General features: G+C 35.6%; 1 protein-coding gene across 2 annotated transcripts in view; it reads left to right on the top strand.

Annotated features, from left to right (window-relative positions):
• Positions 1–22,645, top strand: part of LARS2 (leucyl-tRNA synthetase 2, mitochondrial) — a 91,482-nt gene that overhangs the window by 1,922 nt on the left and 66,915 nt on the right. For both annotated transcript variants that reach the window (XM_049816550.1, XM_049816549.1), the window contains exons 2-5: positions 869–1,119; positions 3,152–3,280; positions 13,288–13,379; positions 16,821–16,881. In XM_049816550.1, coding sequence (XP_049672507.1) covers positions 886–1,119; positions 3,152–3,280; positions 13,288–13,379; positions 16,821–16,881 — 516 coding nt within the window. In that variant the 5' untranslated portion in view covers positions 869–885. The remainder of the gene's footprint in view (positions 1–868; positions 1,120–3,151; positions 3,281–13,287; positions 13,380–16,820; positions 16,882–22,645) is intronic.

The raw sequence follows: 22,645 nt of genomic DNA, 5'->3' as shown, positions 1-22,645 counted from the left end.
GGATAGGAAATATTGATGTAAATAAAGAAACAAATTTTTTAAGAAAGGAATTGGAGGGTGAAGATGAAGAACAAATCTCAGAGTAGGCAGGGTTTTTTTAATGCTGTATTTCCTCCTGTAGGAAGTAAAATCAGTAAATATCTTACTGAGACTGATCCCAAACATGCGGGCTATTTGATCTTCCTCAAATCTGAGTAGTTTTATTCTAGAAGACTCACTCTAAAGTGTATGAGGAGTTCTTTTAACTGGATTTTTAGTTGAAAGAGAACTGGATTGCTTTACTTGCTTGACTTGTTAAATTATATCTTGTCTGAACAGTGTAAGTTTCTCATGTAGTTCTTGCAGGAAGCTATACTGACAAGGAAGCCCTTAGCAAAATAGTCAATTTAGAATGTCTAGTTGAAATCTACTAATTATAGTCATCCTCCCCCATGTCGTTTCAGTGATGACAAATTCAGTAGTTTTGCAAGATAATTTCATCCAACTTCCTCTTCTCCCTACTTCATTCTAAATTTTACTAACACCCTGTTAGCCATCTTCTGTTCAGGCAACTGAGCTTCTTGAACCTTCAGTTGACTGATCCTGCTTTTATGGGAGATTGAATGTGAGAATTCTATCTTATTAGAGAAGAAATCTAACAGAACAGGTTTGTTTCGTGCAAGGGCCACAGTTAGTTCTCTTGGCTAAAAAATAAATGCTTTTATAATTCAAACACATGGGAATAAAATGCAAGTACCATGCAAAACAGCTAAGTAATCTAAATCAAGCTAAAATATGTTTCATAGCTACCAATTTCTGTATAATGATAATAACCACTAAATTCCTGTTATATATTGCAGACTGAAATATATGTTTTTGTCTTTTTCAGATATCATAACCTTAAGAATGCAGTCAGTTTGTCAGAGAGTTGGCACTTGTTCCTCATGTTTGAAGAGACAGCTAAATGGCTTCCTGGGATTAATTAAATGGCAGAGAAGACTGGTTCCTCCTTCTGTCAGAACTATTTACAGTGAGACGGGGAAATGGGAAAAAAGCTATGGGTTGGAGACAAGAAAAAGAGTTGAAAATTGGTGGCTCCCGAGATTAAAGGATCAGGTTTGCAGAATTTCAGAAACTAATGTAAGCATTATGAGAAATATGGAAATTATATGTTTGATATTTTTGTTTTCTCGGTGAAATGAATTGAAACTTACTTAGTACCGTTGGCTTATAATGATGAGATGTATATTACATTTTGGGGGAAAATACTTTTATATAATAGTAGATTATTAAAAACTGTTGATGAAATAGGTGGTAAAATAATAAAAAAAATCTTGAGGATAAACAGGGTGATAAGCAAAGTATGAACCTGTATATTTAGGAAGTGTTTGATGAAATAGGTGGTAAAATAATAAAAAAAATCTTGAGGATAAACAGGGTGATAAGCAAAGTATGAACCTGTAAATTTAGGAAGTGTTTGATGAAATAGGTGGTAAAATAATAAAAAAAATCTTGAGGATAAACAGGGTGATAAGCAAAGTATGAACCTGTAAATTTAGGAAGTGTTTGATGAAATAGGTGGTAAAATAATAAAAAAAATCTTGAGGATAAACAGGGTGATAAGCAAAGTATGAACCTGTAAATTTAGGAAGTGTTTAATCAGTTTTTATGTTTGTATATTATACCACATTTAGGAATTAATTATTTAAGGGATTAAAAGAAACATCTATGTTCGTAACTTTTGTAAACAATTTTCTTAAGTTCTTGTTCCCAATGGTTATTGCAGATCTATTACACTACACACTGTGACTCATTAAAATCTATGTTAAGGGAATATGATTTTTCAAGAATAATTTCTGGTTTATAGTGTCCTAGGAATAATGAGTGACTTGCAGAAAAAACAAATTTTCCCATGCAATAAAAGATCTTGAAAATAGTGGTGATCTCAGTCTCTGACTCTTTTTGCCTTCTCAATTATGCTCAGTCACATAGGTATAAAAACATTTTTGTGCCCCTTCATGTTTGTTCTTTCCTAAAATGTGCCTCCTTTCCAACAAAAACCTGATTCTGTCAAAGTGTCGAAGAGAGAAAAGAGGCTTGCTTTTTCTGAGGAGATAAACGGAGATGAAAATGGTGTGCATGCATACAGGTAGCAGGGAAAGCTACATATGCTAAGTTCTAAATTTTATTTTTAATGATACTTTTGTTTATCCTTACAGTTGAAGTAGATTTAATAACTCATATTAAGAGGCAAATAGTGTATAGTGCTGCAGTGAAGTATTCAGATTATTTCTGATTTTGCTATTATTGGACATAAGTGGTAAAGAAGTAGTATTTGACAAATATGAATAGAGTTTTGTTCAGAATAGTAAAAGCTGCCCATAATTTTTTTCTTTCATTATTAACATAAAAAAAATATTGTGGGAACTTACCAGGCATGTATCGATGATAACTTAATGCTAATCAAGATGTATTAGGAATAATTTATGTGAAAGAGATAATGTTTGGTTTCTTTGTAACTTTTGTCCATTTACTCAAACCTAACTAAATTAAATCTTTACTTTTCACTGTGCAAGGTACTGCTTGTAAGATGTATTTGGATCTGAGCATACATAGTGGAACTGAATGGTTTCACTTCAGTGGATGTTCATGCAATTGCAAATGATTGAGTTTGTCACTCAGCGAGTTACTGCAGTTCAGCTGACAAAAAGCAACTGGCCAGGAGTGAGCTCCATGTTTGTTGTAAATACAAAATACAACACTTGTTTAAACTGTTAAGAGGATAATTTAATCTGTCATGTTTTCATTTTTTGGTGGGACAGATTAGGAACGCATAGATAATCAGTTACAGATGCTATGGTAGGGAATGGTCATTTGTTAAGCTGCAGTTACGTTAAAGTATCTTTTGTTGAGTAAAAGTTAATTAAAAACATAATTCTTGAGTGCTGTATAAATATCAATATAAATTGATGAGATGGCAGCAAAGTCTGGTAAAACATCTCCATTTACAGCCCCAAAGAATTTGATCCAATGAACTTTGTCAGTGCTCACTTGGATCAGTTCCAGCAAAACCTTCTTTCTCTTCATCGTGCCATGTAGTTTATAATGTGCACATGTATTCAAGTGAAATGCTAACTCATATAGTTACAACTTTCTAAAAATTTCTTTCTAGAAATCAAGACCGAAATTTTATGTGCTTTCTATGTTCCCATATCCTTCTGGAAGGCTTCACATGGGCCATGTTCGTGTCTACACCATGAGTGATGCAGTAGCTCGGTTCCAGAAAATGAGAGGGATGCAGGTAAGAAAAGATGGGCAGTAGGTTTTTGATGTTTTAGTATTGTAATTGGTCAGGAAATCAGTATTTTCCAAAAGCCATGAAGGTGAAGGTTTATTTGGAATATATGCTGTAGGTGCATAGATAATGACCTCTGAAGCTTGGAATATTGAAATTTGAGACTTTTTGAAAACAGATGGTGTTAAGAACTCACTGTTGATAACAAATTGTTAGAAGCTATCTCAAATGATACAGCTGATGCTATATCAGCTACCTGAATGAATCTATTGATGCATGGCACAGTGTTGATGAGACCTGTGAGCCCCACCGTTTCTGTGAGAGGAGACTGAAGACCCTACTGCCATGGGGGAGGAAAAGGTGTAGCGGGCAAGAGAAAAAGAGACTACAGAAGTCAACGTTCACCATTTCTTCTCCTGAGAACTGATGTCCTTTGTCAGACTTGGGAGGACATCCTGCTCCTCTGTGCCAGCTGGGAGGGAAACCCTTTTGCACGACTGCTACAAGTCAGATGAGCAGGGTCATGTTGCACGTCACATCATGTGGAAGAATAAACTAGAAGTTTCTGTTCTGTAGTGACTGGCCCCTTGGTTTGCCTCTTTCAGCTCTGCTTGTACATACAAAACACTGTCTTCTGAAGGTGCAAGCCTACCAGGTAGGCTAAGACTAACTAACTTGCTGCATCTGCAAGGAGAAATCCCACTTTCTCTTCCACATTCCTCCATTTCCCAGTCTGCCCCATGCTTGCCATCATTTTTCCCTTGCTCCCTTCTCTCTCTCTGGTAGGTAGAAGCTGGAGCTGAGAGTCCCTGCAGTCTACAGGTGGGATCCTAATTGGTGTTCTGCAGTAAAGGCTGGTGGGTAAAATTTGAAGGATGTAAGAGAATTGCAGCCCAAGTGACAACCATATTAAGGAGGAAGAAGACATCTGGTAGGCGGAAAATGTCAAGAATTGGAAACAGTAGGAAGGAGGAGCATGGAAAGAGAATACCCAATTTTGGGGCAGGGGACAAACAAAAGGAAAGAAATAGCCTTAAGCAAGAATCTAGGATGAGACTCGGAAAGGAATTCTCTCTAATGTACGAGAGAGGAGGAGCAGCTCAAGAATATAGGAATCAGAACCTCAAAAGAGTACAAAGAAAATGAAATGGAGAAATAAATGTTAGTTGCTGGTTGTGGTACTAAGTGCAATTTCCTTGCTACAAGTGCTGTTGAAGTGTAGCGTTTCCTGGATTTATCACCATCCATGAGACTCTTAAAGGTATTGTCACTGAATTATTCAGTGTGCTCCCTTTCCAAATACTGTGTGTTTTATGCCAATGATGAACATACCATGCACTGAATATGTGCTGCTGCTTTACAGAATTGCATTCTCATGCTTTTAAAATTACAGGAAAAAGAAATAACTGCCTTAGACTTTAAATGAGAAAAAAACCCCGATGTCTGTTGTAACACTAATCTTTCCTAACTTCTCTGAATGACCAGAGCTTAGATCTCAATAAAAAAATTGTGCTAACTAGGCTCTTGAAGGGACTGTTGATTCTTGCTTGATGTTAAGACCACTGGAGACGTCATTTCAGGACATAAGCCATCTCTCGTCAGTAACACTGGAGATACTAAATTTCTGTTCAGACGGATGAAAACTTGCTCCCTCTTGTACTAGCTAAAATAAAGTGAAAATAATTGTCTACGTCCAGTAGGATGCTGTAGGTGTTAGCTTTTGAATACAAGGGAAGTATTCTAGCTTTGGTGAAAATGAAAAGATAATATAGTTGCAATGAAGTACAAGAGCCGCTGTGAAAGCAAGTTTTATTTCCATGATTGCCTGTTTTTTCCCAGAAAAGTTTTAAAAGTCTTATAATAAAGTTTTTAAATCTTGAATTTCAGCTTATTTTTATATTTCATGTAAAAATTACTTTGAAGGTATTAGAGTGCCTGTAGAACATGCTGAATTTCTATAAATGTGTGTATCTTCTGTTGTGTTAACCACTCTGAACATCTATTTATGACTAAAGGTGGGCAGCCAAAGAATTTAACCTTCATGTACAATTAAGAGACATTAAACATCTCTTAGATGATTTCCTGAGTATGTCAGACTGAGAGCTGTTGTGTTAGTTATGTACATTAACTTGTTGGAACTTATATTTGCCTTAAAAAACCCTTTTCTTTATTAGCCATGCTAATTTGTCCATCACTTAGAATTAAAGCCTTTATGATTGATTTTTCTCCTTGCAATTAATTTATCAGCCTCTAGATGTTTTCTCTGGTCATTGCCATAGTTATGCAATCTGTTAAAATTTCTTTTTTGTGCTGGTTGTAGGCTATGACATGGTTATGTCTTATACATAGATATTCCCAAGAAAAATGTTTTCTCCTGTATTCAGGGAATTACTGTAATTCTTCAGTACATAAAAAGAAAAAATTCTTTAGAAACAAAAAATGTTAGTATGCATAAATTTGAAGTTATTCTATTGATCTATTCCCCCCCCCCCCGCCCCTTCCAGAAATTCAGCTTTAATATTGCATGTTTGAAAGTTCAGGGACTGCTAATTTTTCCCAAGTCAAAATTCTAAGTAGAAGTGAATACATTTCAGATATTCAAGGCAAGTTGAGGTTAAGAGTTTGGAGTAGTAATGTTGTTTAAACTTTTCTTCCATCATTTCCAAACTAAAAAAAAAGGAAGAGTAATTGAAAATAATATTGGGAGCTATATCTCTACATACAGGTGTAGAACTGACCCTGGTTAGGAAGTCATAAAACTGTGCTAGAAGCGATACAGGTAGGTTGAAAGCGTTTGTAAGGCAACGAGGAATAATGGGCTGTTACCATGAAAAATAGAGGCAAAAACATTCACACTTAAAGTTCCCAGGGAAAACTTCAGACTGCAATGTGTATATGTTGTCTAATAAACAGTGAGGGAAAATATCAGGGAAAATATGTATGATGTGTACATAGTTGACTTGTATATATGGTTGAGTAAGACAGTAGTGTATGTTCAGTAAGGTGGAGATATTTTTCTTAAGAGAATGCCTTCATGAGAAGATAGTAAATTAGTTTCATATTGATTTAATCTGAGAAGGCAAGAATTGGCTTATTTGTTGTAATACTTAAGTAAGGATAAGCTTGAATGCCTTTAGAAAGGGATTAGAGCTCCTTTAGTAAATTGGAACCATTCTTTGGAATGCATTTGTGTAATTTCTTCATATTGGAGGTAGTTTGAAATCTTAACTGGAAAAGCGTTGAATTATTTGGATGCTGGTTTTTTGTTTTTCTAAACGGCAACATTAGTATTTCATTTTTCTAGCTGGATAGGATCTGATTTTGTTTCAATTAAAATATTCTAGAGAGGTAATATGCACTGAATTCTGCTGATACTTGCCAGAAACCTGTACTTCACCAGCATTTTAAGTGGGAAAAATAAATATTTTTGCTCTTTTTTTCCCCTCCTTGTTTTTGGAAGAAATACTGCTTCAACATAAAGCCACAGATGATATTGGTAACTTATGACACTGAAAATGGGCAATCAAACAGATTACCTAATGAGAAGCAGCCTTTTCTGCAATACGTGACTGGCTAGTCATTTATTAAATGCTGTGCAGGGTGGGATTTAATGCAAGTGTAATGTTGCAGTAGGTAGTCAGTTACTTTTTCAGTGTACTGATGAGTGGTAAACTTTGCAGAGTTTTCAGTAGGGGGTGCATTAATTTGTGTGTTGCACTATGGAGGTAATCACTGGAGTTGTATCGATACGGGGCCAGTACGTCGATTGTGCTGATGGGTGGTGAAGTCCCATTTGTTTTACCTGAAGATCTGACCAGTGAAGCATTGTCTTGTTCCAGTAGTCCTCAAGGACCTGTAGGCAGTGCATGAGAAACAAACTCTGTCATGCACTTGGATTGGGTTGCTGCATAAATGATTTGTAGAGTACATCTGTTATAACTTGTTTACGTTCTGATTACTGAAGATGAAGTTGGAAGTCTTTGCATGGGAACTGTAAACTGTATAGATTACTTAGCATGAATGCACTGAGCTAGTCTCTTTCCAAAATGTGTTAAGGATAACATTTTTCTTGAAGTGCAGTTAAAATAATTTTTGTGTATGTAGAGTTTAGTCACAGATCTTATTACAAACCAATTTCTTTTAAAATGCTATGAAAAAGTAATTTATATATTTTAAATTACAAATTTGTATCTATTAATAAACCAATCCAGAACTATAAAGTGCAGTTTCTGGTTGTGTTTTCTCTGTGAATTTACATGCATGTTGTGAATTTGAATGTAGGAGTTTTGTAAGATGTTAAGAGATTTCCTATTCATTATTTGAGAGTGCCATGTACAAATTATAGAGATATTCATGGTGATTTTCACCATGGCAGATTTCCAGTCTGCTGCTGCTCAGGGGAAAAAGTATTTACTATTGCTTTATAATGCTATCATTATCATGTCTTTGATAAATTCAAAGTGGATAATTTGTGCCTCTCCGAGAACTGAGAATTATTCCCTTAGCAATCAGTAAACAGAGAGTGATTCAGTTCAATAGTTTCTGTGATACCTTTTTAATAAAATTTTGAATTGAAATTGATACCACAGCGAGGCTGTCACATGTGTGAGTTGTGCAGAAATAAGAACGATCATTGGACAATTCAGGGTGAAATTCCTGTACACTAGGAGCAGATTTCTTAATTTATATTTAGACTGCTCCTGATAGGTGGGATTGGAATATTGTCAGTGATAGTTCCACAGTATCCCCAAATGACTTAAAGAGCGTTTTTGTTTTATCCAGAATGTCTTATTTTTTTAAATTGGATGTATTTTCATTAATTGTTTTCCCTTTCAGCAGTGAATCTTAATATTCTTGAAATTGCAAAAGTGAATGGTGTAGTAGAAAGGCAAGTTTAATTAAAACTTTACAATTAATTCATCAGTAAGATGAATTACTTCAATACAGTTCCATTTTCTAATCATCATTAGCTGCTTCCACCATTTTTTTGTGTGAGGCTGGTGTGTCCTTTTGCCAGGTTATTTTCTGTGGTATAAACCAAGTGGAAAGTATTACAAGTATCCTTTCCTGTATGAATTGGATCTTACTTAAAATTAGTTTTCCAGTAGCAAGTACTGAAGGTGTTAATGAGCTCACTCTGTTTCATTTTGAAAGAAAAAGAGAAAATGAGATATTATTTTAAATGCAGTTATGTTAGACAAGAATGTGTGAGATTAAGGAGGTGAGAGACACCTTTGTTTTCTAAACGTTTATGGTAGCGTGTGGACATAGAATAATTATTCATATTTTGTATCTTGTGAGAACAAGAAATAAATGAGAGCATTTTATAAGCAGACTTATGTTTTAATAGAAATCTTCATGGGTTGATTATTTTTTAATTTGAAAGTGCCTTATCAGAATGCTAATATGCAGCATTCTGTTGCACAGAAGCATTGAAATAGTCCTTGCTAGAATATATGCACTAGTCAGAAATTCATTATTTTAATCTATTTCCAGGTGTGCCTTGTCTGCTTGATGTTTTTTTGGTTGATGGTGATGGTAATTTTTAGCAGTTGTGTATTGGTGTTAAGCATACCAAGTATGCTTAAAAGACAATCTAGGCTGCATTCGGGTGGAGGTCTTGTATTTAAAATGTGTTGTATCTGTAATCTGTCAATTTACAAATCCAATTTTCAACATGTTCAGCCTCATTGTAGGTGGCCAGTGGAAGGGGCAGCCGTCCTCTCCTTTCCCCTCTCCAGCCACGTGTCCTTACTGTCTCACTTGTGTGTGGTTGCACAATTGTGAGATAAGTGCAAGGAGGATGACAGAAAGTTGCTGCTGGAGCCAGGGGTGTTCTCTGGCAGCTGAAACTCTTGACTACAGATCACCTATTTTGTCAGCCTTTCTTGGTTGGTTCACATCGAGGGTGTCAGGGGGCTGTAATAGAGACAGGAATGTAGACTTTGCTGTATTGATTCAAATCACTAATCTGTCAGCAAGCTTCTTCATTTTCATCTTTGGTTGTCTTCTCACACAATTCTCTGAAATATATTTATTTACAGGCATTTTTGACACTGATTCTGCTATCTTTCTTAAAATTTAGAATACACTGATCTGGATGTCAGAAAGATACGTCAGCTCCCTGGTCATAGTTTTGAGAGCTACTGAGCACATCAGGAGAGCAAACAAGTTCTTTGTTTCCTTACAAACGTTAAGGAGAATTCACTGAATTGTCTGTCCTAGTTATGTTGACAGAGGCATGGAACTGAGTGTTACGAGATCTTTGTCAGCTTTGCGTTACAGAGTACTTTTACTGATCTTGCCTACTAATGTCAGTGTGATGGGCTGATTGTTACAGCAGTATTAGATGAAAAACCTCTGAGAGGAAGAGCTGAAATCTCAGACATGAATTCATGGATTTACTGTGTCTTCCTCTGCTTTGTCCCACAGTCACATTAAGAGCTCTAGCCATCATTATTGATAGATTTTTGACCATGCTGTGAAATGATTCTGAAAGCGATGCTTTGAGCCAATATGAAGTGAGAGCCTTTGCAATCTAAAATGTTTCAAGATGCAACTGTGTTCCTTTTTAATAATCTGCTCCTGAAAAGACCGCTCAGTGTGGTAGTTATCAAGTGCTTTGTTCTCCACACACTAATTAATCATCTCCTTGCAACTTTATGTTCCTGTGCAAAACATAGTATGTTGACTGGTAGAAAATGCCGGTCTTTCATAGCTGATCCTGCCTGATCATGTGAACTTCTTAAGCCATATAATCTGTGTTCAAAACTAACCTAGTAGTTTTAACCAGGAAGAGTTTACCTGTCCACTTCTTTGTGAAGAGCAGAAACACACATCTGCCTTTGGTGATAGTACTGGCTTCTGCCATCTTAAAATGACGAAAACTATCACCTGCCTTCTTTTACCAGGTATAGGCATCCTTAGACTTGGGCAGTCCTGCTGTCTTGCAAGATACGTTCATTATTTGTTTTTCTTTCTCTTTGTGGCTTAGAGAAAATACTGTCTGGGCAGAGAAGCCATGCTTGGAAGAACAGTCACTCTAGTGAGCAGAATTTATCCCTCAGTTGCATAAGGTTTAGAGACTGCTGTCAGAAGCAGTCAAGTCAGCTTGAAATTCAAGAAAGTGGATGACTTTTTTTCTTCTGCTCATCTGTAATTCTGGAGCGAGCAGCCATGTTTTCTGCTAGTTAGAGCCTATGGCCAAACCATCAAGGAGCTGTAAGGAATACCCTTTGGTCTTAAAAATTGCTTTCTTCCTATTTTTCCTTTGTTTTGAACAGCCAAACTGTTCCTTTATTCTTTGTGCCAACTTCTGACATGTTAGTTGTATATTTTCTTCTTCTCTTCCATGTCTGTTGAGGTTTTTTATGCTTTCCAGAGCTATATAGTTAATCTCAGTCTTGTGTTTTATGTTGGCTAAGTAGAGTTAAGATGTAATGCCAAGTCCTGTGTGGTGACTGTGGCATTTTAACTGTAGATACGTAACACACATTCCAGCCAGAAGCTGCTGACCTGTTGTTTAGACAAATTCCTTTCACAAGCCTTTCAAATCCATTCATGGTAGAGAAGTAAAAGAGACAATAAACTTGAAATAATTTTCTAAACCACTGTGCATGTTACATTCATCTCTATAGCAACTACATAAATAGATCTATCCTGGAGATTAATTTGAGGATATTTTTAATGTCTCTTTAAATTCAGGTTTCTGATTGAAACTTGAATTAGCATACTTCAGCCCTTTAACTTGAAGAATGTTGTTGGTTCTTAAATTGAACTGTCTTTTGAATGTGATAAGTGAATACACTGTATGGTATTTTAATATACATGCTAGAATTGGGAAGATCTGTGTGAGCAGATAACTCCTGCTAGTGCTGATGGTACAGTGATAAAATGCCTGCACATTAGCTGTCTGAAGCATCAGTCAGTCTTTTTGGGGAGTCTGTAGCCAGTAGTGAAGCTGTTCTTCCCACATCCTTTTGCTCATGAGCGTGAGAAATGAGATTGTGCTTTGCTTTTGGCTGCTTATCTATATCCAGGAGATCTTCAGAAGCTGAATTTTACAAAAATTAATTGAGTAGTTTTTCTAATCTCACTTCATGTGCATCAGCTTGTAGTAAAAGAAGGTATTTGTAGGGATGCAAATGTAGGGCATTTGTCTAAACAAAGGGGGTTTAAATAAGAGAAAACATGTATTATACATGAAAAAAAAATCTGGTTTATTTCATCATTTCTGTCCAGAGACAGGTTGTGAGCAATAGTGGTGGTCAAAAAGAGCTCAGCTGCAGAAACTAATATTTTAGTGTGTCCTTAAAAAATTCTGTTGAGATTTGAAGTTTATGTAAAGTTTACCTTTCTTTTTTCTCTTTTATACCAATAGTTTTGATTACTCTTGGGGGGATGGAGACGAGAAGGGTTGGGGAGAGGTTTGCTTCAGTGGGGTGTTGACAAGTGGTTTAGACTCCAAATAAGATATTCTATGTAGCACCTATAACGTGGGGAAGTAAGGAGTTAGAACTCTATTTCTGATGCTGTGATGTGAGGAATAATGATCTGTTTGATAATAGGGGAAACTTGTAACACAGAATAGCATTCTAATTTCTATTAGATTTATACATCAAAAATGTGCTGTGCACGGACCCTTACTGTGCTGGCTTGAATCACAGCTGTTGACAAGGTTAGTACCTTTGGTTTTGTTGCTGCACCAACAGAGTAATGATATACAGCAGGTTTAGTTTAGCTTGGTATTGAAAACGAGAATGCTGAGGAGTCACAGCTGTTAAATCCTGTTGCTTTTACACTGAGTTGGTGCCTAGGGCACCTTTATAAACACATCTCTAAAATATTTTTTATGAAGGAATCCGTTGAAGTCAGAGGATTGGAAGGTTGTGGCAAAGAAGAATAGAAATAATTCAAACCAGTGAGAAAAGTAGCTCTTATGCTTCCGAAATGAGCAGATTTTTCACATGGAAATAGCTTATGAGATTAGTATTGCTGGGCTTGCTTTCTTATTGCTTGTTTGCTTACATGCCACTAAAGAACAAGTTCTTTATATAAAGACATATTTTAAGGGGTAAAAATTTCTATTTCTTACAAACTGTAAAATGTTACTCAATCATGTTTTGCTATTGTTAAACTTGTATAACTTTAATCATAATTATTGAATTTATAGCACATTTGTAGGTGTAAGAAATGGGATTGGTTTTATCAAGTATCCAATATACAGGGATGTTTAATGACAGCATCTTAAGTACTGGCCTTTCTTTCCCTGGTTATTAAACAGGTTTTTTGAATACTTACTGTATTGCTAGATTATTTTTCTAAATAATTTGTATGTTAATAGGAAAGATACATAACTATTTCAACAGAAATTATCTATTATATTTTGTAAAAATTTTTTCCCCCTTTACTTATTTGTGGTCACGAAATACAGTTTGTCAGCCTGTAGTCTATCTTTACAAAAGATATTTTAGTAAAATTTGACTAAACTGGTTTTCCCCACCCTCTTCATTTTATTTGTTGGATTTAAGGTTATCATATGGCATTTTTCTTTTTTTTTCCTTCAACAAAAAGAAAAAATAGTAGGCTATGCATCTGGTACAGTTATAAAACAGTTGGTGCAATTAGTTTTGCTTGCTTTCTTCTTCTCCTTCTTTGGAATGAATATTTTTTTCTATTTAGCAGTAGCATCAACTGCTAATTTTGACCGTGACACAAATTTACAAAGCATTGATTCTTGTCATTGTCAACCTGGTATTGAAATAGACATGAGGATTTACTTTAATGCTTAATACTTGAAGCTCCCTCTAACATCACATTGTAGATAGCAAGTATGCTTCGTATTCATCTTTTAAAACAGACCTAGCCGTAGTTGGCATGTTTTAAAGAGGTTCAATTCAGGCAAAACAAATGCTGAAATGCAAAACACCATTCATTATTTTGGAGGCCTGTGTGTGTTGCTGGTGCCATTCCAGAAAGTTATGTAAGATTGTGTTTTTCCTTTTTGCTGACAGGTAATAAATCCAATGGGATGGGATGCATTTGGTTTACCAGCAGAAAATGCTGCAGTTGAACATGGGCTTCACCCTGCAAGCTGGACACAAAGGTAGTTTTTAATGAATTTAAGTAATATGGCATTTCCACTGTGAATACCTGTACTGTGGCCCCCATAAACCAACAAAACAGAGCAAAACCAGTGTAGAAGACAGTACAGAAAGAAACAGGGTTATTTGCCAATGTTTTATGGGACTGTGCTGATCATTCAGTTTTGAAAAAAAAAAAATGTCATAGAGATTAAAACCTCCTGATACTTTTAAATTGTAAAAAGGTAGAATATTGGAAGAGTGACAGTTCCCAAACACCCAAATTGGTGAGCAAGAAATAAATCAGACTTTCATTATGGTGAGCTAAATCTTGGTTTAGAATACACAGTTGAAAATTATGAACTATGTGGTTAGATTTACTAGCAGTTTTCAGTACCATGCAAAAGAGGAAGAAGATAGTTATTTCATTTGAGACTGGGTCTTGGAAAGTGATAAGCAGCCATTATTGCTGCTGATTTCTGTGACAATTTTGGGCTTTAGGCCACAGAATTGGGTGTTGTGTTCCCCTAATATTCTTTAAAGTAGAAAGTAGAAAGTTACGTAAGTAAACATTAATTTCTATAAATGACTCGGAAACCAATCTTAAGTGAAGCAGTTCGTTGTGCTCTGGATGCAGTAACCTAGCTGTGGTATCTTTTTGGACCTTGATCCATTTCCTCCTTTGGTAATGCTGTTTCTTTTAAGTTTTTCTTATGCTTCTGGTCCCATGTTGAGATGCTTGATACTTTTCCAACTAAAATACGATGGCAACTGATTTCACTTAGGGAGAAGGCATGAGTGCACTATACACAAATTCTGAGTTAGTTATTCTGATTCTTTTAAAATTTCCTCTGTATATGGTTTAGATAAGAATATGCGTGAGAACCAGTTACCATCAAGACACAAAAACCTGGTTTTGTTCTTTTGAGAGAGTCTGAAAAATCACTGTGCATAGTGTGTTGTGGGCTATCAGATATATTTTACCATGGTCAGTAAATGGATGATTTCTGCCTTCCTTCAATAAGCCTACTGAAGCTCAGCTGTAAAACAGATCTCTGTCTGTTACATCCAAGTGCCTCGTTTTTACCTCAGTTATCTTGACGGAACCTTCACCAGATAGAGCGTTACTGTGATCCTTGCCTACATGACAAATGAGGCACAGAGAAGTGATGGTTGTCGCTTTGAGATGACAAGGCTGACATTAAGTACTTGCTGACTACAAAAGGGTTAGTGTTCTCCCCTTCTCTCTACTATGTGGTCCCTCCTCACCTATTACACTAGCTTTGGCACTTCTAGGACTTTGTGTTGAATTGACTTGGCTTGCCAGCTCAGAAGACAGCCATTCTGCTATCTGCCTGAGTTGAATTGGCTCAGAAGAAAAGCACAGAGACTGTGCCATAGCAAAGAACTGAATCAGCTCACCCTGTCTCATCTTAGCAGTTTGTCCAGGTCATATCAAAAAGCTTGTGGCAGGGCACAGCCTGAGCTGTTTCTCTTCTGCTACTTTCTGTGCTGTTTCTGTTTTCTTGTAAATAGGTGTGTATTGTTCCATACACTTAAAGCAGTTTAGCTAGTAGTTACATGTACAAGATGTTTTATTCTGGAAGAAAATTTTGCTTTGAAAATTGCCTTAATACTGAAATGAGTGATTGTCTAGTTTTAAGAGCTAGATAACAATTTTATAACAACAAACTGAAAAAGGTTAGTGCATCACCATTGGGACTGATTATAACAACATCCAAATAGGCAAATTATTTACATACCCAATTGTTTTGTTGATGCTATGGAAGGGAGTTGGTTCATCATACAGACAGTTTAAATTCTGACCACTGAAGTAATTGCTGTCTCCGGTTTTTCTCTGCTGTCACTGTCCTGAATGTTTCTCATGCCTGCAGCAGGGATGACTGAACTGAACATGATGCTGTGATTATGTGATGTGTTTTAGTCATCCCTGGTGCGGAGACAGCCACCCCTGTAAAAGGGGGCACACAGTAGGCATTCCAGTTCACTTGTTTCAGGAGTGAGCAACCAAATATCAAAGCATCCTGATTTTTCTGACAAAGGGATTTAAAATTAACTCCAGTTGACTATTACTTCTTACGTTCTCAAAGTTAGGAAAAAAACATAAAACAAGTTGAAGACAGAGTTACTTACACAAAACACAGAAATTTTTGTTAGTAAGAGTTAGTGTAGTGGCAGAAGCTTTGTGAAAATACACTCAAATTTGAAAATTTTTTTTATTGGTACAGTTCATTTTGAGTGGGACTTTAATATAAGCAATACTACTGAAAATATAGTTTGTCCCAGTCTAAGCTGTGAGTCTGTAAGAGGATTGCCTAGTATACACATACCAGGAAAGGTACCTTACCAGAAAAGGCAGGCTTTTTCTAGTGTAACTGGGGCTCTGCGACTGTTAGTAGTGGATATTTGCATTACTCGGTTATTCAGCAGTGCAAGTTCGTTCTGGATCAGAATTAAATGCTTGGTTTCATGACTGTCAGATTAGCCACTGAGGGAGGATGGATGATACTTTATCTGATGTAATGCATTTTAGTAGAAAGTTAAAAGTCCACAAATATTTTAAGAAATTTTAAAGTATGTGAATGAATTCACACCAGGTCACTAGTTAATACTGTGTAATTGTGGCTATTTTGGTAAACTGAATTTAGTACTTTTTCAAACTAAAGCTTTGCTGTATATTCTGATGTATCTTATTTTACATTTTTAATATAGTCCATCTGGGGCAAGGTCTAGCCCTACAGTTTTGCAGTTGACTTAAGTTTATCTATAGCTGTGCTGCCACCAGAAGTTTAGGACTTACTTGTCACCTCCCAGGATATATGTTCCCACCACCTCCTTTGTGTTGGCTCAGCTGTTTTTGTAGCCACCGTATTGGTTTGATCAGCCCGTTGATCAGAGGGAAGCAAGAAAATTTGTGGGGTTGTTTTGGAGAACTTTTCATAGGGCATGTCTTCAGTTGAATGGGTAAGTTGATTCAACTCATCCTATAGCCATATGATCACCAGAGCCAAAGCAAAATACAGCCAGGATAGCATTGCCAGAATAGAGCAGGATTAAACTGATGGTGGAAGTGCGTTCTGCTGCATTGTGAAGGTTTCAGAGGGTCCTTTGGCTCAACTGCAGTAAAGGTAATTAAAAATAATGAGACGTGATGCTTCAGGAATGTTTCCCTCAAACTGCAGTGCCATATTTGCTTTTCAGTTATGCTCAAATCAAGAGAAGCAAAATTGTTGTCTTGTATACACAGCCATTGAAATTGAACCAGAATGCACGAGGAACTTTTAAAATTATTATTTGAGTATTCTGACAGTTCCTTGAGTTTGCTAGTGAGATAATAGTGTTTAGTGGTTAACTAGTGCTTCTGATTTCTCAGAACTTCATAAGCACCTGATTTTAAATATGATCACATGATAGAAATATTTTAATTTTTTTTTATTTTGCAGTAATATTCAACACATGAGGGAACAGTTTGATGCACTAGGTCTGTCTTTTACATGGGAAAGGGTAAGATTTTCTTTTTTAAGGGGATGCTGCTTTATTTTATTGTATGATGGAACATTGAAAAATATGGAATTTCACCACTTTATTTATGACAATATAGAAGTATTTGAAAGTGACAGGTTTAAGTTATGAAACTGTAAAATCGAGCTTCTCTCAAACTTTTTAATCGGATTTCTCTCACTTTTGACATACTGATATCATCTGATAATCTCAAGGTTTAGGAGAATCTTTCTTTTATTTAAAGTAATTTCAGTTTTGCATTTGGATTTTTCTCTCTGCCTCTTCAGCACTTTCAAAGTAGCAATTTTCTGTGTTAGAAATTAGGCAATAGTCTAAATAGATACTTATGAAACAGCATGCCTTTGTGTTAAGGTATATATGTTTTGAGGAGTTCTTTTTTCAATGTGTATGTTTTTATAACATACTCAAGGTTTTAAAGCTCGTAACTTGAAAAGGTGGTTTGGTTATTTTATTCTAAATTTGAAGTATAAGCCTGCATTTTCATAGGTGTTGCTATCATGACTGTTTTGGAAAAGAGAAATTTATTTAAAACACTAATGCTTGAGAATCAGGTGTTCGCTTTAAAAACCTTACCAAACACGATCGGACATAAGCTAATGTCATTTTCAAGATAAAAAAGAAATTAATTTTTGAAGCAATTGTGAGGTTATTGCATTTACCATTGAATCAAAGTCAGCCACTACCTTTATATTCTCAGCAATAACTGTTGCTTATCACCTTAATATGATTTTGAATAGAGTGATGGAGATGCTAATCTTGGATTTTTATAACAGTATTATATATCTGAAAAGGATTAGTTTTCTGGTAGTCTGAGACCTGCATATGTTTTCTTCAATCTTGAAGGGGAAGTTGTTTATTTGTATGTCTTGCATCAAAAAACCCATATTTCGTCATGTCATATATATGGCAAGATTTTTCAGTGTCAGGCTTTTTAGTAAGATTTAGTTTTCTTGGTAACCAAAAAGTTGCTCTGAAAAGAAAAGGTATGTTTTCACTGCACACGTTCTTGACAATTATTTTCTTACATTTAAAACTGTTGGTATCTCAGAGATTTTCTGCATGTGTAATACAGTGATACTTCAAAACAGTGAAATCATACGTGTAGGCTGTATTATGGAACACACAGGAGCTGAATGTTGCAGATTTGCGTTTAAAGAAAATTGAGAAAATTCACCTCTGTATATGCACTTTTGTTTAACCCTTTCGTTCTGAAGAAGAGATGAAGAACCGGCAGTACTGAAGACCATGGCAGGAAGTATAAGTACACAGGGAAAAGTCATTTGTCATCTCTGTGCTTGTTCTTTGAGGTTTACCTCCACTTTTCTAGTAAATCATGTTTTGGTTAATGACCTTTCAGATCACTGAATACATGTGGAAAGGGCTTTGAAACTCTACAACTAAGTCCATTTGAACAGTTGTGTAATTGAAATACTTAAAAAGCTCTAGGGGCATACAGTTTGTGTTTTTGAAAGGTAGAGATTTTGAAACAGCTAAAATGTGTTTTTCAAAACACAGTGAATTTTGGAGTTTTCACTCCTTAGCTTATGAGTTAAGTTTTATTTACCTGGAAAGCCTGCCTTATTAACTGGAGTAAGGGTGACTTGAATGGTAACCATTAGAAAAAGATATGTTTCTTTGTTGCAAAAAATGTACCATGCCTGAAATATATCTGTATTACATGATCTCCCAATGCACAGATATTTGAGCTAGCCATGAAAGAGCTATCTTCGGAAGCGGAATGGCTAAGCTGTAGCAGAGTATATTTTCCAGGCTGATAAAGCCTGCTTCTCTGCAAGGCTGATTAGGCTGGGCAGAGCATCTTGCTGCCTTAGCTGTACTGCTTCTGGGCTAACTCAAGCATCTTTGCACAGCGTGCACTGTGCTGTGCAGGTACTTATCTTAAAAGTGAGCTCTTTGAGGTAAGGAATATTTTTTTATTATTCTATACTTGTATGGCACTAAATGAGTGGCTTACAAAATACTGTGACAATGCAAACAAACCCACTAGCATTAGTGATGCCTATGAAAAGTGCAAGAAAAACACTTTTTATAAGGGTTAGTCTAATTAACCAAGACTACTATATAAAACAGGAATTTGTTTTTAATTTAATTTCATTGGTGTTGCTTAAATGTGCTTCTTCATTGTGCTAGAGCATAGTACTTGGCAAATACATGCTGGAGGGAACCCATTGCCCTACCTTAGATCCCTGTTTCAGCATGCAGTGAATTGCCTTTTTAACGTGATAACCTTTTATGTTAACTGTCTCTGTCCTCTGTGGCCAGCTTAGAGTATATGCCTAGATGATGTGAAGGAAACTTAAGTAAATCTTACCATTTTAGAAACGTTAAGGGGGAAAAAAAAGGTGGGAAAACAATAAAAAGTACATTTTGAATACCTAGTGCATGTGCTGAAGAAGCTGACTGCTTATCAAGTCATGTCTGGTGTTCAAGAAAGTCCTGTCCAGGAATATGAAGACTAGTTGTAGTTTTATTGCTTGGTAAAATTATTATGAATAAATCCCAGTGTGTCTGGGATACTATAAATTTCATTTAATTAACCTGTTTTTTTTCATTGTTCTCTCTGTCTTACAAATCAAAATGTAAAAGTATTTTATGTTTTAGCAGTCAGTGAAATTAATTAACCAGTAAGGCATTGCAAATAAGGCATTATTAAAAGCTAATTAGATTATTTCAGAAAGCCAGATTACAAAGACACTTGAAAACTATTCTCCTAAACAGAAAATGTAAGCAAACTAAAACCGTAATTAAACGCATGAAATAGCTCTGTAAGTACTTTGCTTTAGAGTAGTTTTGAATACTAATAGTGATCTGATATTTTTTCCCTGAAATAGGTAAGTATTTTAAGTGCCTCGAGTAATAAATGTTACATTTTTAAATCACTTTGAAAATGGTGTGATTTTGGGGAGACATTTTAATAAAATAATGAGAGAGAACATTTCTATTCTGAACATTTATGTTTGTCAGATCCAGGGTTTAAAAGCTGCGGTTTGAGGGTGGAAGAAATGTCTCAGGCATTAAAAACACCTGGAAAATAATAATAAAAAAACCCATCACGGCTATGTTTTGTTTTTAGGATAACAATAATTTGGGCATTCCTGGTGATCAGATTTCTCCAAAATACCATCTCAGACAGCATAGCAAGCTGCCTGCCACTTCTTTTAAACATGATTTTCAAGGGAATTAGACAATATTATTTTCAAAGATTCATATTATCAGTAACAAGGGATGGAGAGCATATAGCATTTTTCCTTTCTTTTGCTCAGGAGTGTTGTCAGACTGAATGCATGTTCCCAGTAAGCCATCAGTTCACCACTGTATTATCGATCTGTAACTTTCTGCTAGAAGGTAGCTCGTTCTGCCAACATTTTTTAGTCCTTTCAATTCATGCATTCCAAGTGATATAATTTTTTGCATAAGAGTAATGTTCCCCTTCTGCTCTGTACATTAAAAAAGAAGAAATCTTTGGTAGATTTTCTTTGTGCAGATATTTTTCTGTTTAGTTTTGAACTTGTCATTCTTGTGTACTGCCTGAGCATGCATAAAACTGTAACAGTAGATAGAGCATTACCTATTAAATTTTCTTTTTATCCACATACCACTGATAATCAGTCACCCTACTTGTAATTAAATAAAAAAGGAAACTGTTGATACAAGGCTACTTTTTTGCAAGAAAGGTATTCATGGTCTAAAATGTAGACACTGCATGATGTTTGTATTTGTAGCTAATAAAGCATGAAACTAAGGGCCTTTGAAATACAAATATTCAAATTAATGTAGAAATGTACCTTGGTCTAGCTCTAAACCTCTGAAAATCAAATAATTATACTCCCAGATGAGGTGGTACATGGCCTTTAATACCAAAATAGGCAAATAATAAGATTAAAGACTGTTTAATCTTCCCAAATGGATTTTCAAAAAAATCCATTCAGACTTTTTCTCCTTATCACCTTTTTAATAAGTATCAAGTGTAACATGTCTGTCTTCTGTATAGCATAAGACTGTGCTAAAAATAAAATCATTAGTAATAAACTAGGAAATTACTTCTGTCTAGTCTAGTTACATGTTATTCACAAAGCCTGGTGGATCTTACAACAAATAAACACTTTTATGCAGCTTGTAAATATTATTTTTATTTAAAATGAAAATAGTCATGAAAGTAGCTTGAAGATGTACCCTTCTTAAAAAACAAACAGAAACCAGTTTTACGATCAGAGCTACATAATGGAAAGTTGTAAGAATGGAGCAGATTTAGAACAAATAATGAATTATAAAACAAGGCATTTGAAAACTAGGTTTTTTTCTTTTATTAATGACCAAAATATTCCATCCAGTTTGATCGGGGGGGGGGGTGTTAGGGATTTTTGTTTACCCAGGATTTTTTACTGTTGGTTTTCCCATATTTTTGGTAGCTGGAGGCTTATTTATCAGATATTTTTTTTAACAATGAACAGCCCTTTAATCTTAACATGAATCAGTTGCTTCCCAAGTTGCAGTGCTGTCAAATCTAAATTGTAATACTGCTGTTTAGTCTGTAACTGAGAATTTATTTGTAAAAATAAAGAAGATACTAACTCTTCCATCATGTTACTTGTTAGGAACAGACTGCTGTGCTGCGATAAAGGGATTAAGTAAGGTAGTTTTTGGTAAAGGTGAGGGTCTTTCTCTTCTATACCTTGGCAATATCTGCTATTTTTAAAAGCAGACCACTTTTAAAGGTAGTTTGTTTTAAGTCTTTTAATTAATTGTTAATGAATGAGTGTCATTCCTATAGGAATAAGGAGCAGTAACAGTAACCAAAGATAAAGATGCACTTTGGTGACAGTATCGGATATTCTTTTTAACTGGCAAGCTGACAAAAGGAAAAGGGAAAATGTTTGGGGGAAGAGGGAGATGCTGTCCCTCCCATTTCATATTACCTTTGGAAATGCTGGGGCGATGGGTTATCACTAAATCTGTCACAGAGCACTGAAGAGCATGTGCAGTGGTCAGCTGAACAGCATTTTTCGTATTTGTAAAAGGGTTCTGATTTTTAGCATATATTTTATCTTTGGAGAAAATATGGTAATACCCTGTTTATATATGTTTAGTGAACTGCTTTATGATACGGGGTTCTATACGTGTGCTAATATACTAGTGCTCAGCTCACAAATGAGAAGCAGAAAGTTATATTTTTTTGGCAGGGTGGAAGGGCTCCATCGTACTATTTTGCAAACCGTTTAATAAACCCTTTTTCTGTATTTCTGAGTTAAGTTAGTTCTGTTAATGCACTGCAAATCTTTGTCATACTCATAAAGTATGAATAGGAACGTTAACATTCACCTTAATTCAAGCATGATAGCAGCCTAATGGAAACTTTTTACCAGATATTATTTATTTAATCAAGATCAGTAACTGGAATACATGGAAAATTATTTTTCACTGTAAGTCTTAATGATCTAAATGGTAGGGAAAATAACAAAACACATTTTGAGATTGACATGAGGTTGCTGGCTTGTCATCAGCAGCTCACTTCACTTGGTAGTGATGTGATTTCTCTTTCTTCATTAATTCCAAGTGTTACTGCAAACATTCATGGTTATAGACTTAAATGATGAGCTTGAGTGATTTTTTTGCAGCTCAGTGACCACACAGCAAATTTTTTCAGTGATACAGTCTGCTGCATTTCTTTCTAAAAAGTCAGTTTACAACTTGTGAGACAGCATGTACATGGGATTCTGTGCCCAGG

This window comes from Accipiter gentilis, chromosome 14 (assembly GCF_929443795.1).
Source record: "Accipiter gentilis chromosome 14, bAccGen1.1, whole genome shotgun sequence".
NCBI classification, from domain to species: Eukaryota; Metazoa; Chordata; class Aves; order Accipitriformes; family Accipitridae; genus Astur; species Astur gentilis.
Note: the sequence above shows the minus strand (reverse complement) of the source record. Positions and strands in the feature narration are given on the sequence as shown.